This window comes from Pezoporus wallicus, unplaced genomic scaffold (assembly GCF_028554395.1).
Source record: "Pezoporus wallicus isolate ANWC-B61680 ecotype Strahan unplaced genomic scaffold, APGP_CSIRO_Pwel_v1 contig_14159, whole genome shotgun sequence".
NCBI lineage: Eukaryota > Metazoa > Chordata > Aves > Psittaciformes > Psittacidae > Pezoporus > Pezoporus wallicus.
Window position 1 is genome coordinate 778972 of NW_026642380.1, and position 12139 is coordinate 791110.

General features: G+C 49.1%; 2 protein-coding genes across 3 annotated transcripts; one reads left to right on the plus strand and one right to left on the minus strand.

The window, feature by feature from the left end:
- The first annotated feature begins 91 nt into the window (after positions 1–91).
- Positions 92–5377, plus strand: LOC130610093 (cis-aconitate decarboxylase-like). The gene is given in 8 exon segments (XM_057429678.1): positions 92–112; positions 691–745; positions 1653–1756; positions 1758–1827; positions 2834–3021; positions 3195–3287; positions 3534–3739; positions 4425–5377. Coding segments are annotated over 8 exon segments (1656 nt in total). The 3' UTR covers positions 5344–5377.
- A 2223-nt stretch (positions 5378–7600) lies between these two features.
- GLOD5 (glyoxalase domain containing 5) lies at positions 7601–10738 on the minus strand. 2 transcript variants are annotated; one of them, XM_057429594.1, is made up of 4 exons: positions 10523–10738; positions 9260–9410; positions 8891–9046; positions 7601–8714 (listed from the first exon to the last, which is right to left on the minus strand). In XM_057429594.1, the coding sequence occupies exons 2-4, from the start codon at positions 9398–9400 to the stop codon at positions 8562–8564; spliced, it is 450 nt and encodes a 149-aa protein (XP_057285577.1). In that variant the 5' UTR covers positions 9401–9410; positions 10523–10738; the 3' UTR covers positions 7601–8561. The 2 variants fall into 2 exon arrangements, with proteins under 2 accessions (XP_057285577.1, XP_057285576.1); XM_057429593.1 differs by lacking the exon at positions 10523–10738 and having other exon boundaries at positions 9260–9424.
- Positions 10739–12139: the final 1401 nt, after the last annotated feature.

A 12139-nucleotide genomic window follows, 5' to 3' on the forward strand; every position in this document is an offset into this window, starting at 1 on the left:
CCCTGACACCAAAGCACCTTGCAGACAGACACCTCTCCCATCCCTCGAATAGCGCAGAGCTGGGCACTAGGCAGTGGTAACAGCCACCAGCATGGTCTACTTAACCTTACAGGTAACTGCTATTTGATGTACAAACCCTATCCGTCTCTGATCTTTCCTTCTTCACTTTAAAGAGGCAATGTCGTTTTCTGGGCAGTTCCTCAACTGGCCGAAATCACCATGACATGAAGTGGGAACCTGCCCCAGTACTAACAAAATCAGAAGGTTTTCGCAAACACTTTATTTACTAACCTGTTCCTTTCATGCCTGTTCCTTTTTACGCATCCCACATGGGTTTATATAGCGCCATGGCAGGGGGGTTGTTGTTGTTGGGACGTGTTGTGTGGTGTTTTACTCCTTGTGTTCACCCTGAGCTGGTGCTGCTCGCAGCTGGAACGGGATTATTCCATGGTAGGTCTGCAAAGGCTGTGCTGTCCCTTCTACTGTACTGCTTTATTTCCCTGGCTAGTCTTGGCATCCCTGCTGGACTGAGCCTTGGAAAATGTTTTTCTCCTTTAAATATGTAGCCAGTTTTATCCGCCTGTTTGATCTGTGAGTGTCTCACAGTGCCATGTTAGAGGCACAACCAGAGTAAAGTGGCTTTGAAGGAGTTCAAGCGGCTTTGGTGACAAATGCTCTTTCTGTCTTTAGATATCCCAGAAGTTCTTGGCAAGCTCCCAGCAAGTTCACAAAACTGCTGCTCACGGTGTGTACCTCTCTGCAGAACAGCATTCCCTGTCCTTTTTTAAAGAGTATACAAATAACCATGTTACTGCTTTAGAAACAGGTTCTGGGCTGCTCGCGCTGAGATAAACCGCTCAAATCCTCGGAAGATAAACGTGTTTGGGGGCTCTTGGTGTGATTATTGCCTGTGGTTGCTAAAGAACAAGGAGAAAAGTAACAAATGATAAAAATGCTGATTGTTAATCCTGTGCTAAACCAGAAACTTTAACTGATTTAGAACCAGACTTTCCAAATTCTTACTCTTTGGCCATAAATGTAAGATCTTTAAGTTGGAGCTGTCATCGGCTTGCTCAGATCCTTAACTCCTCTGTCTGTCACCACTTCTTTATTACATCTGATCTGGCTATTAGCACTGCTTGAAGCGATGCAGGGGTCATTCCCTGTGTCTCACAGCAGAGGAGCTTCTGCACAGATACAGCTTCTTGCTTCAGGCAAATTAAGCAGGACTTTGCTGTGTAGCCACTTGGTCTCTCATAAGTTTGTCTATTAAGTGATTTTAAAATGTGTTATTAATATAAAAAATGCAATGAATTCTGCTTAACCAACACTCGAGAGAAGAGTATTAATAATAATCCACATAGATCTATTTGGTCTTGGATGGGGTATTTTGGGTTTTAAGGAAGTTCTGCAGCACCATTACCGTACCCAGACAGAAACACTGGAGTCATGAAATGCTTTTAATGGAGGGTTAAAAAATATCTCTGCCTACTGAAGTGACAAAGAGCCTTTGATGACAGGAAGGAAGCAATCCAGATTTTATGGCTGTGGTGTGATTCAAGCAGATTTTCCTCCAGCCTCTCCAGTCCAGTTTGTTCCTTCTCCTTGAGGGCGGAGGTTTGTGGGACACTGAGGATGCTCCGGGTACACAGAGAGGACACAGATTTTTGTCAGCAGAAGCTTTTCCGAAGTGCTGAGTGCTACAGATTCCTATAGCGATGTATTTCATGGAGCTGCTGCAAGGGGGGAATGTTATCCCCGTGAGTCACAGCCATGATGACATTCTCAGCTGTGTTTACAAATGGATTTTAGGCTCTGAGGCTCTAGGTGAGTCCAAATACACTTGCAAGCAAACTGTGAGTCAGTAGGCATGACATTTAAGGATGAATGCAAGCTACTGAAATTAGGGAATGGTCATTTTTTTTTAATTGGGATGTTTTCTGGTTGAAAAATAAAGTGTCATCATCTGCTGATTCTCATGAGGTTTCCTGTAAGAGGTTGAAGCAAAGCGTTTTTACTTGGTTGCTTCACTCATCCTGACTTTTTCATGTCATTAGTTTCATTCGGACATTAATGCCAGCTTTGATCTGTGTGCATGCGTGTGTATTCCCCCATCGTACATACCTATATGCGGATTTGCAATCATGCATATGTTAGCTATATTGAATTTTATAATTCTTCTGCTCTTGTACACTCTCAAAATTATCTTATAAATTATAATGGGTATAAGAATGATCATTCTATGAATTATAAATTCATCAAAACCATTTTGTCCCAAACTGGGTATTTTCCACTGAATTTTAATGCCACCAAAGATTTGGAAATGGTGACTTCCAAGCCCAAAAGTGCCAGGAGTTTGTTCTGTCTGCCCAGCTCTGCCTTTGAGGTCACAAATACAAGCACTAGCTTTGCCTTGGGAAGCTTGATATGTTGCTTTTTGTCTGCCAGCAAAGATGTTCTCAGAGACAGGGAAAGCTCTCCTTCAAATACAAACCTCAGGAGATCGTCTGTTTAATCCCCATCTGAAGCATAGGCTGGATAGATACTCTGATTAGCTGAGCTCAACTATGAAAGAACACAAAAAGATTTGTTTTAAGCACTAGCAATCTTTTGAGTACATAGGGCTTGAGGGCTTTGTGGTTGAGTCAAGAAACCTCAGTGACTTGTAAGACCCAACTTCTGGATAAATCCAGGCTTTGGGTGTAGTCCTACACTGGTAATGTAGCAGGGCTTCTGCTCTGCCTGTTCTCCAGATAAAGGGACATAATTTGTCTTGACCATCAGCCCATGGCCCACACGTCTTTATCCCCTCTCCTCTCTCTTGGTGCTGCAGTGGTGGCCAGGAGTGCTCCGGAGGAGACAGTGACCAGCAGCTTTGCCTCCTTCATCCATGCAGTTCGACCCGAGCACTTGTCCAAGACTGTCCGTCACAGAAGCAAGAGGATGATCCTCGACAGCATCGGGGTTGGCCTCGTGGGTAGCACAACACATGTGTTTGACATCGCTCTGCAGTACTGCCGGGTAGGAATGGTCCCATATTCCCGTGTAGTTAATGTGGTCCTGACACCACCACCACATCCAAATCCTGCTTTCATGGCTGACACAGGACTTTTGCCTTGCAGTAAAGGAGTGTTCTGGCATCACAGTCACTGCTTCACGCAAGGTCCTCACCTGAATCTCCCTCCCTTTCACAGGAGCTGTACTCTTCAGTTGCTGTGAGCTCTGTCTATGGCAAGCCAGGGGTAAAGCTCTCCCCCACGCTGGCTGCGTTCACCAACGGAGTTGCGGTAAGGCGGGCTCTTCCAGGAGCAGAGCTGCTCTGTGGGACCTTCAGAGGCACTAGTTATGATTACAGGAAGCAGGGGGTTGGAACTGGATGAACATTAAGGTCCCTCATAAACCATTCTATAATTCTATGGGAACTACTGAGTGGATGCTGTTACAGATGCAGCTTCATCAGCAAGGACCTATAGCTTCCTCAGTTTCCAGCCCCCCCCACACCAGCATGTCCTTATCTCCTTTTTCTCTGGCAGACTCACTCCATGGACTTTGACGATACCTGGCACCCTGCTACTCATCCATCAGGGGCTGTGCTGCCAGCTCTTCTGGCAGCTTCCCAGATGCTACCTCCAAGCACCAAACCCAATGGCATGGATTTCCTGCTGGCATTTAATGTGGGCCTGGAAGTGCAAGGAAGGCTCATGCATTTCTCCACTGAGGCTCACAACATTCCTAAAAGGTAAACCTCCTTTCCTTCGCCAAATAGGAAGAGGGCTGGTCAGTGTTAACAGTGCTACTCAGGGTTTCAGTATGTCAGTTTAAGTCTGGCTGAACTCAGGATCAGGGTAAGGACCTACTGAGAGCCAAATGCCAGTTCTCCCCAAGCTGATGAGTCACCACATATTCATTTGGTGACCTCCAGTGATCTTCCCTCAAAACTAACCATCAACAGGACTAGCACTGAGTCTACAGCGTTATCACCTAAACTAGCCAGGACAAGATCACAGGACAGGTAGTGTCCACAGCCATTCAGACAGCTTAATTGTGGTCACAGTCCCAGGCAGTACCCTGGTGTGTTCCAAGGGATGGCATGACCAGGAGCTGTTACCCTTGAGCATGGTGGATGAGGATGGGGGAAGAAAGTTTAGCTGTATGGACACAAACCATGCCACCTACACTTAGGGAAAACTACAAATGGCTTTCTGGAGATGCTGAGCTCACTCTGTTGTCTCCAATGAAGTTTCAAGAAGACAGATTGTAGATGGCTACGTTTTGAGTTAGGTAAATCACACCTGCATCAGAGCTATGAGGGTAGCTGGCAGTTCACCCCAGTCCCAGGCAGGTCCGGTGGATGAAGTTCTTGGGTATTCCCTGTGCCAAGCAGGCAGGATGCTCATATCTGCAATTTCCCCCCATATCTGCAGGTTCCACCCTCCCTCGGTGGTCGGTACCATGGGCAGTGCTGCAGCCACAGCGAAACTGCTGTCCCTCAGCATGGCCCAGTGCGCACATGCTTTGGGCATTGCTGCATCGCTTGCAGGGGCACCCATGGCCAATGCTGCCACCCAAGCCAAGCCATTGCACATTGGAAATGCCACCCGCCTGGGCTTTGAAGCAGCGCTGCTGGCTGCTCGAGGGATGGAGGCCAACCCCTTGATTCTGGATGAGATCCCTGGTTGCTCTGGATTCAGTGCTTTCTACAGTGTCTATCAACCCAAACCACTCTCCACGCCAAGTGACCACCATGAGTTCCTCTTGGAGAAGCAGGATATTGCTTTCAAGAGATTCCCAGCCCACCTGGGGATGCACTGGGTGGTGGATGCTGCCTTGTCTGTTCGGAACCTCTTCATCAACTACGCAGGGTCCTTCTCTCCCTCTTTGATCCGCACCATTGTGCTGAAGATCCCAGTGTCAAAGTACATCAATCGGCCTTTCCCCAGCTCTGAACACCAGGCTAGACACTCCTTCCAATTCAATGCCTGTACTGCCCTGTTGGATGGGGAAGTGGGTCTGAGCTCCTTTGCAGAGAGCAGCATCCAGCGGCAGGAGCTGAGGGAGCTGCTGGACAAAGTGGTGGTGGAGCACCCTGAAGATAATGTGGCCAACTTTGACAAGATGTACGGAGAGGTGGCACTGCTCCTGCACAGCGGGGACGTCCTCACAGGCAAATGTGACACTTTCTATGGGCACTGGAGGAAGCCTCTGAGCAAAGAATCGCTCCTGAAGAAGTTTCGCTCCAATGCCTCCCATGTGCTTCCAGAAGAAAAAATAGAAACCATCATCACTATGGTAGACAACCTGGAGAACCTGTCAGACAGCTCCCAGCTGGCCTGCAGCCTGTGAGGGAACAGCAAGCAGGGTTTAGATACGGGACTTTTCCCAGAGAAACTCTGATTCCTCTCTTCATTGGTGCTTTACTTTTGTTTTTCCAATGACAGGAAAATTCCCACCCCTTGAAGTCAAAGTAGACGCTTTAAGACCAAAGGAGCCCACGAGGCAGGAGGTGTGCCTGTGTCACTGATCGGGACACAGATTGAATCCCAACACATAGTTGGCTGCAAGGCCATCACAAATAATGAAACTCCCATGGAAATCTGTGAGAATCCTGGGGTATCACCTGGAAGCCGGCTCCCCAGAAGGAACTGTGTCTAGATCTTTTTTCAAGCTGCACTCCAAGTTTTTTCTGTGCAGGATGCCTGACTGCTGAGTCTGGGAAGGAGAGGAGGCTCAGCTGCAAGCTGTGTGCTTTTCTTAGCGCTCTTCTGGGCACTTTTGTGATCATGGTTAGTTAGTCATGATGGCCAGCTGAAAAACCTATCAGTTACTGTAAACAGCCCTGCCTGCAAAACCCTCAGGCAGAGATGGATTATTTCCTTTTCCAGTAAAAGCCTCCCATTTCTGCAGTACTGGGGAAGTGTTTTTCACTTCTCTGTGTAAAAGGGATGGTTCAAAGAACTTTAAAACCTGTATTTCTTTTCTGAAAGGAAGGCAGTTTGAAGGTTAGGAGCCCTAAACCACTCCTACGCCTGATCCTATGCCTCCTGCAAGGTGATCCCTGCCAGTTCTCTGTCTGCCACAGTATCCCTCCCAGCTTTGCCCTACTCAGAGCTGTCTCACCAGAGGTGGTCTTTATAGTCTCTGCAGAGATGGGCCCCTCTGGATGGTGACCTGGGCACATACACACCATGACTCACATTGGGAAATTCCTGTTTCTCCCCCCTCAGAGGAGGGAAAGCTCAATGAGACTCAGTCCTTAACTCATCTTTCCAGCTGGGATGAGATCAGCACTTGTGCTCCTGTGCAGCCGTTCACTGAAAGGCTTCTGACCCTGTGTCCTTTGTGAGCAGTGAGATGGAGAACTGTGCAATAATCCCCTGTACATGAAACAGATACTGCGACTGCTGATCCAAAGGAGTGGCCTCCAAGCATGACATAGGTACAGAATCCATTGCAGAAGTGAAGGTGCCTTCTGCAAGGCACAGAGAGATGGGACTAGGCAAGCAAGAAGGCGTGTGGGCTGGTTCCTTTTCAGCTTGCCAGTAGTGGTCTTTGCAGAGAACTTCCCAGTCAGAGCAGAACTGTTTGCCCACCTGTAACTCCCCTCTCTCATACTGTCTTGCATATTCCCACTGAATCTTTCTGAATAAAAAACTGAAGTAAACTCATTTTCTGTGTGAAGATTTAATGCTACTTTATGTGGACCATCAGGTTTTCTGTTTTAATCTGAACATATTCAGTACAGAGGCTTTTCCAATAGGTGGGGGACCCAGCAGATAGCTAGAAGGCTGGCCTGTGCCCAGGGATTTCTCCAGACTCATATATTTACATTGAGCCCTTCAGGCTGTTTTTCCTGAGGAAGACAATAGCTCATAGGCAGCAAAGCCTGGCTGTGGTTAAACATGGCCTCTCATCAAAGAGAAGTTACACACTGTTTCCTCACTAAGCAACTGATTTCAAATATTTGTCAGGCTTCCATGCCAAGCTTCTGGTTTCCCTTGGTTGGAGTCACACCTTTTACCAGCTTTTCATCTGAGTTTCAGGCTGCATTTTGTCCCCATGATCCAGAAACCTCACTCATGCCTTGGCTGTCCCATCAGGTGTAATCCTGACACCTTTCAGCAGATACTGTGTAAAATTAGGAAGGGAAGGCACAGGAAAGCTGGTAGGGCCCGACTCCCCTTTCATCAGGCCTCTTATCAGTTGAAGCAGTAAGAGGCTTTTCCAGAGGACCCAAAGACATAGGCAAGGTTCTTTCATGATGTTTCCTCTAAAAGCCAAGAAACCTGAAAACACCTCCAGTATCCCAGTCCAGGAAAGTGTCTCACTTGTTGTTTTCACTTTAACACAACAAATGCTTCATATTCTTAACAATTCAGAGGCCCAAAGCCCTGACAAGGGAAGCAAGACCTTGGAACAGCCAAGGAAACAAATGACCTATGAAAATTACAGACCAGCTTGTGTGATGCTGAGGGTGTTCAGTGATTAATATGGTGCTACCAAAATCCCCAACTTCTCTCAGGCTGAATAAGAAAAGAGCCATTTTCCTTCTTTCTACTGCTGTTCCAAGAAAAATTACACTTAAAATTAAGAAAAGGACACATTTCTCCACAAACATATTTATGGTAGCAAGCTCAGTGACTGAAAGGACACTCTCAGTGCAGAGACAGGCAGGATCTGTGTTGGCAATCAATCAATAACTACAGTCCCACACCAGAAATTAATAGGGCTCTGCTGGCACAAGCACTTGGCTGGGGAGAACCCCGGGCCAGTGGAGAGTGGGGGAAAGCTGTAGAAGGGCTAATGGGAGCAGGATGCCACCATCAGCCCTTTCCCGTGGGCAGGACCCATCCGTGGGGTCCCGTAGGCAGGTCCCACTCTTGCTCAGGACCTACCCATGGGCAGGAGGCACCCGGGCGGAGCCGTCCGCCGCCGCGCTCAGCACCCTGGAGAGCAGCCCCCGCTCGGGGCGCGGGCTCTAGGACCGCGCGGGCTCCAGTGTGCGGGGGTCCCTCCGGGGGACCTCCCCGGTCCCCGTTCTCAGGATAAGGCTGTGAGGTGTCTGCGGCTCCCTCCCAGGGCAGCTCTTGTCCTTGGCTCCCACAGTGGCTCAGCTGGAGCTGGGAGAACCCTCGGCCCCATCTGTGACCATCCGCAGCTCTGCAGTTCTTAGGGACTTGTATTTTTGCATGGAGGAATTTGGGTTTCCCGTGAAATGACAGCAGAAAAAAAAAAAAACAACAAAATAACACCGTTCAGGGATTATTTCAATTTCAGAGACGATTTTGGCTGTAGAGGTCAGAAGAGGCCTCCCAGCTTTCCAGCAGTGATGGTAACATTGCTACCTCAGTGTGGCCAGCTGGGGAACTGCTCTCCTTGATACCCCCAAGTCCTTCCTTATTGTTTTATGCTTTTGAAATGATTGAGGGGCTGCTTTTTAAATAATTAACTTGAGCCTTATCCTAGGTTTGCAAAATAAAAGCTTGAGCCTGTAAACTGGCCACCAAAAGCCTGGCCTCTGCATCCTGCAGACTGCTGGGATGCAGGCACAAAACAGGCTGTGGTCAGGGTTCTCCTCCATGGGTTGCAGTCACATCTGGGCAGTACCGGGAAACCTCGATCAGGTTCTCATCAGGGTCTCGGAAGTAGATGGATGTTATTGGACCCATGGCACCAGTTCTGGCCACGGGACCTTCTTCAATAACCACGCCACAGGCCTGGGAAGAGACAAAGAACAGGGGTTTAATGCTTAAGGTCACTCTTCCTCCAGCCTTGAAAACATGGGCTGACAATTCTGACATTCCCCAACACAGAGACCCTCAAAGTGTCACTTGAGAAGCTCTAGTTTCATGTCTCCCAAGGTCCCGCTGTGGATACTCTTTGCCTTTTTCACCTTCAGATGATCCTGCAGCTGGTCCAGGGGTACCTCTGTGATAAGGCAGAGATCTGCAGAGCCAGGGATGGGGCATCGAGCCTTTGGTTCAAACTCCTTCCCAGCCTCGTGAAGGTTAAACTTCTGGTTGCCGAAACGTAAAGCTTTGCGAGTTCCCTGTCCCCAGAGAAAGGAATCAATGTGCAGTGAGACTTCCTGAGCTGGAAGCCTTCAGCATCCACTCACCTGTGTAGTCCTAAAAGTGCTGGGGACCTGGCTGTAGTCCTGCTAACTCTGAACATCCATCCCTGTCAGAGATCCACAAAGCCCAGCCACTGGCCCAGAACTGCAGCTCCCCTAGACCCAAGCCAAGCCTGTGCCCCATGTTACCTGGAAAGTCACCACCTCCATGCCCAGGACTTTGGAGTAAAAGGCCGCAGTGTCCTCAATGCTCTTCACAGTCAACACAAGGTGGTCCAAGCGCTGGATGAAACATGAGGGTGAACTCATGCGCTCCTCCTTCCAGGACATTATCTCAGGGCTGGGAACCAGCATGAAAAACCACAAAACATGAAAGTTTGTGGGAACAGGGAAATGGTCCAGGCAGCTCTGAACTGACCTGTGAACAGATTTGCTTTTGGGCTGTTGGTGGCACAAGTACAAGGTGGCAATAAATCCTCCCCCTTGGAAGGGCCCCAGACCTCTGCTTTACTCTGGTGGGACCTGAGCATGCCAGAGCCCCTGGCTTTGGCCAGATTCAGAGGACCTCGCTGATGTTACAGAGATGCTGATCTCTCAATGCAGAAACCCCTTTGTGCACCAAGGATGGACCATGTGTGTGATTCTTCCCTCCAACCCTCTCTTGGGTTCTCCCAACCTCCAGGAAGAGACAGAATCTCTTCTGGTCCCTATATAATGTAGATGGAAAACATGGACCATAGGGTAAGGGATGTGGCCTTTACCAGCGCCAAGAGGATGGGAACTTGTCACCAATGTAACTGCACTGTGGGACTGAGCCCAGGGGGCAAATGGCTGAGGGGACAAACCCCTGATGATCCTGCTCTGATGAGCCTCTGATGATCCCTGGTCATTGCCCTTCTGCAGTCCCTGGGAAATGTCTGGCAAGGAGAGATCTCAATGCCCCACTGCCACAGGAGCAAGGTCACCATAAAGCAACCTGCTCTAGTGAAAGGTGTCCCTGCCCATGGCAGGAGATTGGACCTGGGTGAGCTTTAAGGTCCCTTCAACCCAAACCAGGCTGGGATTCTATGAAGAGGGGCTGGTTTGGAGCCCTGGTTTCCCCCATCCCAAGCTGGGACTGCAGCACTGCCCGGACTGTGCCCAGTGACTGCACTGGGCTGCACTGGACTGTTGTGAAGGGAGATGTTAATGGAGACAATGAAAATCCCTGCTCCTCCTTGCTGCAGACGGCGTTTGGCATTGAACACCCTCACCTCTGCCAGCCTGGGCTCTGCAAAGTCTGTTCCACCCAGGAAGCCCTCCTGGGTGCTCCCAAGTTGGGGGGCCCTCATGTCACAGCCTGCATCTCCCTGCTCCTGCCCAGCAAACCTTGCCAGGACAACCCTCCTCTCCCATGCGAGCCCTCCAGCAAAGAGCAACAAGGAAACTGGACTGCAAAACCAGGCCAAGTACCTGCGAGAGAGGACGGTCTCTGGGCAAGCCGGTGCCAGCTGGCTCCCTTAGGACCATCCTCTTCCTGCTGCCTGGAGCTGAGCTCTGTGAGCTGACACGTCACAGGAGAATGAGGGGGAAAACCCAGAGATTAAACAGGAGCTGTGACTTTGTCATACCACAGAGGTGTACTTTGACCCAAAGGACCTGGAAGTTCAACTACATAGAATTGCTTAAAATATCCCGGAAGAAAAGCCTGGATATTTCAGCCACGTATCTTCCCCTCTGCATGGGAAAAATGTGTTAATGTGCTATATAATGTGCTATATTAGGTTGATCTTGGTGCTCAGTCTGGGGTAACTTACTGTTAAGAAGCAAAGATATTCCTAGACAAGAGGAGCTGTGGCAAGCAGCTGCAGTGGGCTTCCTGCTTTCCCACCTTCCCACCTCCCCTGTGCCTTTCTGCCTCTTTGCCCCCAAGATTATTTCCTTGCATCATGCTGAGGTTTTATCCCCCTGTGAGGCCCTTGCTGTCCCTGGGAACAGGCTCCTACTAGTAAAAGACGTACAGGTTGTAGGTACTGAGCTAACAGCCAGTATGCAGCAATGAGCAATAGAAAAGCAGCCTCAGGGTGATGCGCACAGCTTTGGGCATCTTTTCGGACCCCTGCAAGCAGACACGTCCAAAGGGGCTCCCTGACCTGTGCCTGAGTTACAGATTTTATTTTCCTTCCTCTACAAACCCCAAATCTGTCAAAAATCAAATGGAGTTTTGGAAGCCCTCAAGCTGTCTGCACAGTTGGCTTTGGAGGAGCGAGTAGTTCATTGCAAGACATGCAGGAGGTGATTCCTTCTGCCCTGCCCACTCCAGATCAAGGGGTTCAACAGCCACACACTGGGGCTGGCAGAAGGTGGGCCTCCCAAAACTCATTTTCTTGGGAAAAACACTAATACCTTTTCTTTGCTAACACTTCCAAAGTTCTTCCCACAGGTGTAACAGGACAATTCACATCTAACAGGGCTTTGTGGGCACTAACTGGCCCTAATACCCCTGACCAGCCTCACCTGGAGGCTCCAACCCACATCCATGGGTCCTGGAGCATATTTAAGCCCTTCCTGGGGGCTTTCACTCCTTGCCTGAGATTTGGGGTAGGGGTGTTGCTCTCTAGTCTAGGCCTAGATGTGCCTCTACCTGGCCAATGGCCCTGAAGGTCTGGACATCAGTTTGTAGGCTGATATTCTGGTCCTTAACCTGCTGTCACCATTATGGACCTGTTTGGTATTTTGCACTGAACCAGAGTTTAGGATCTTTGGGGGTTTTAGAGAGAAGGTTACAATGGGCAGCATTAGCCCCATGGCTGTCATCACAAGGTAAGAAGCTGTGTTTTAAAGAAGAAAAATACATTAGCAAGCTGAGAAAGTTGGGGCTGTTCAGCCTGGAGAAGAGAAGGATGCGTGGAGACCTCATAGCAGCCTTCCAGTATCTGAAGGGGACCTATAAGGATGCTGGGGAGGGACCCTTCATTAGGGGCTGTAGTGATAGGACAAGGGGTGATGGGTTAAAACTTAAACAGGGGAAGTTTGGATATAAGGAAGAAGTTCTTTACTGTGAGGGTGGTGAGGCACTGGAATGGGTTG

Excerpts from the sequence above, each read along its gene's own strand:
- GLOD5 (XM_057429593.1), bottom strand. The coding sequence starts at position 9,424 with ATGCTGGTTCCCAGCCCTGAGATAATGTCCTGGAAGGAGGAGCGCATG. Across the intron at positions 9,047-9,259 it reads TGGAGGTGGTGACTTTCCAG|GGAACTCGCAAAGCTTTACG; the intron begins GTAACATGGGGC and ends CTCTGGGGACAG. Across the intron at positions 8,715-8,890 it reads AGCTGCAGGATCATCTGAAG|GCCTGTGGCGTGGTTATTGA; the intron begins GTGAAAAAGGCA and ends GTCTCTTCCCAG.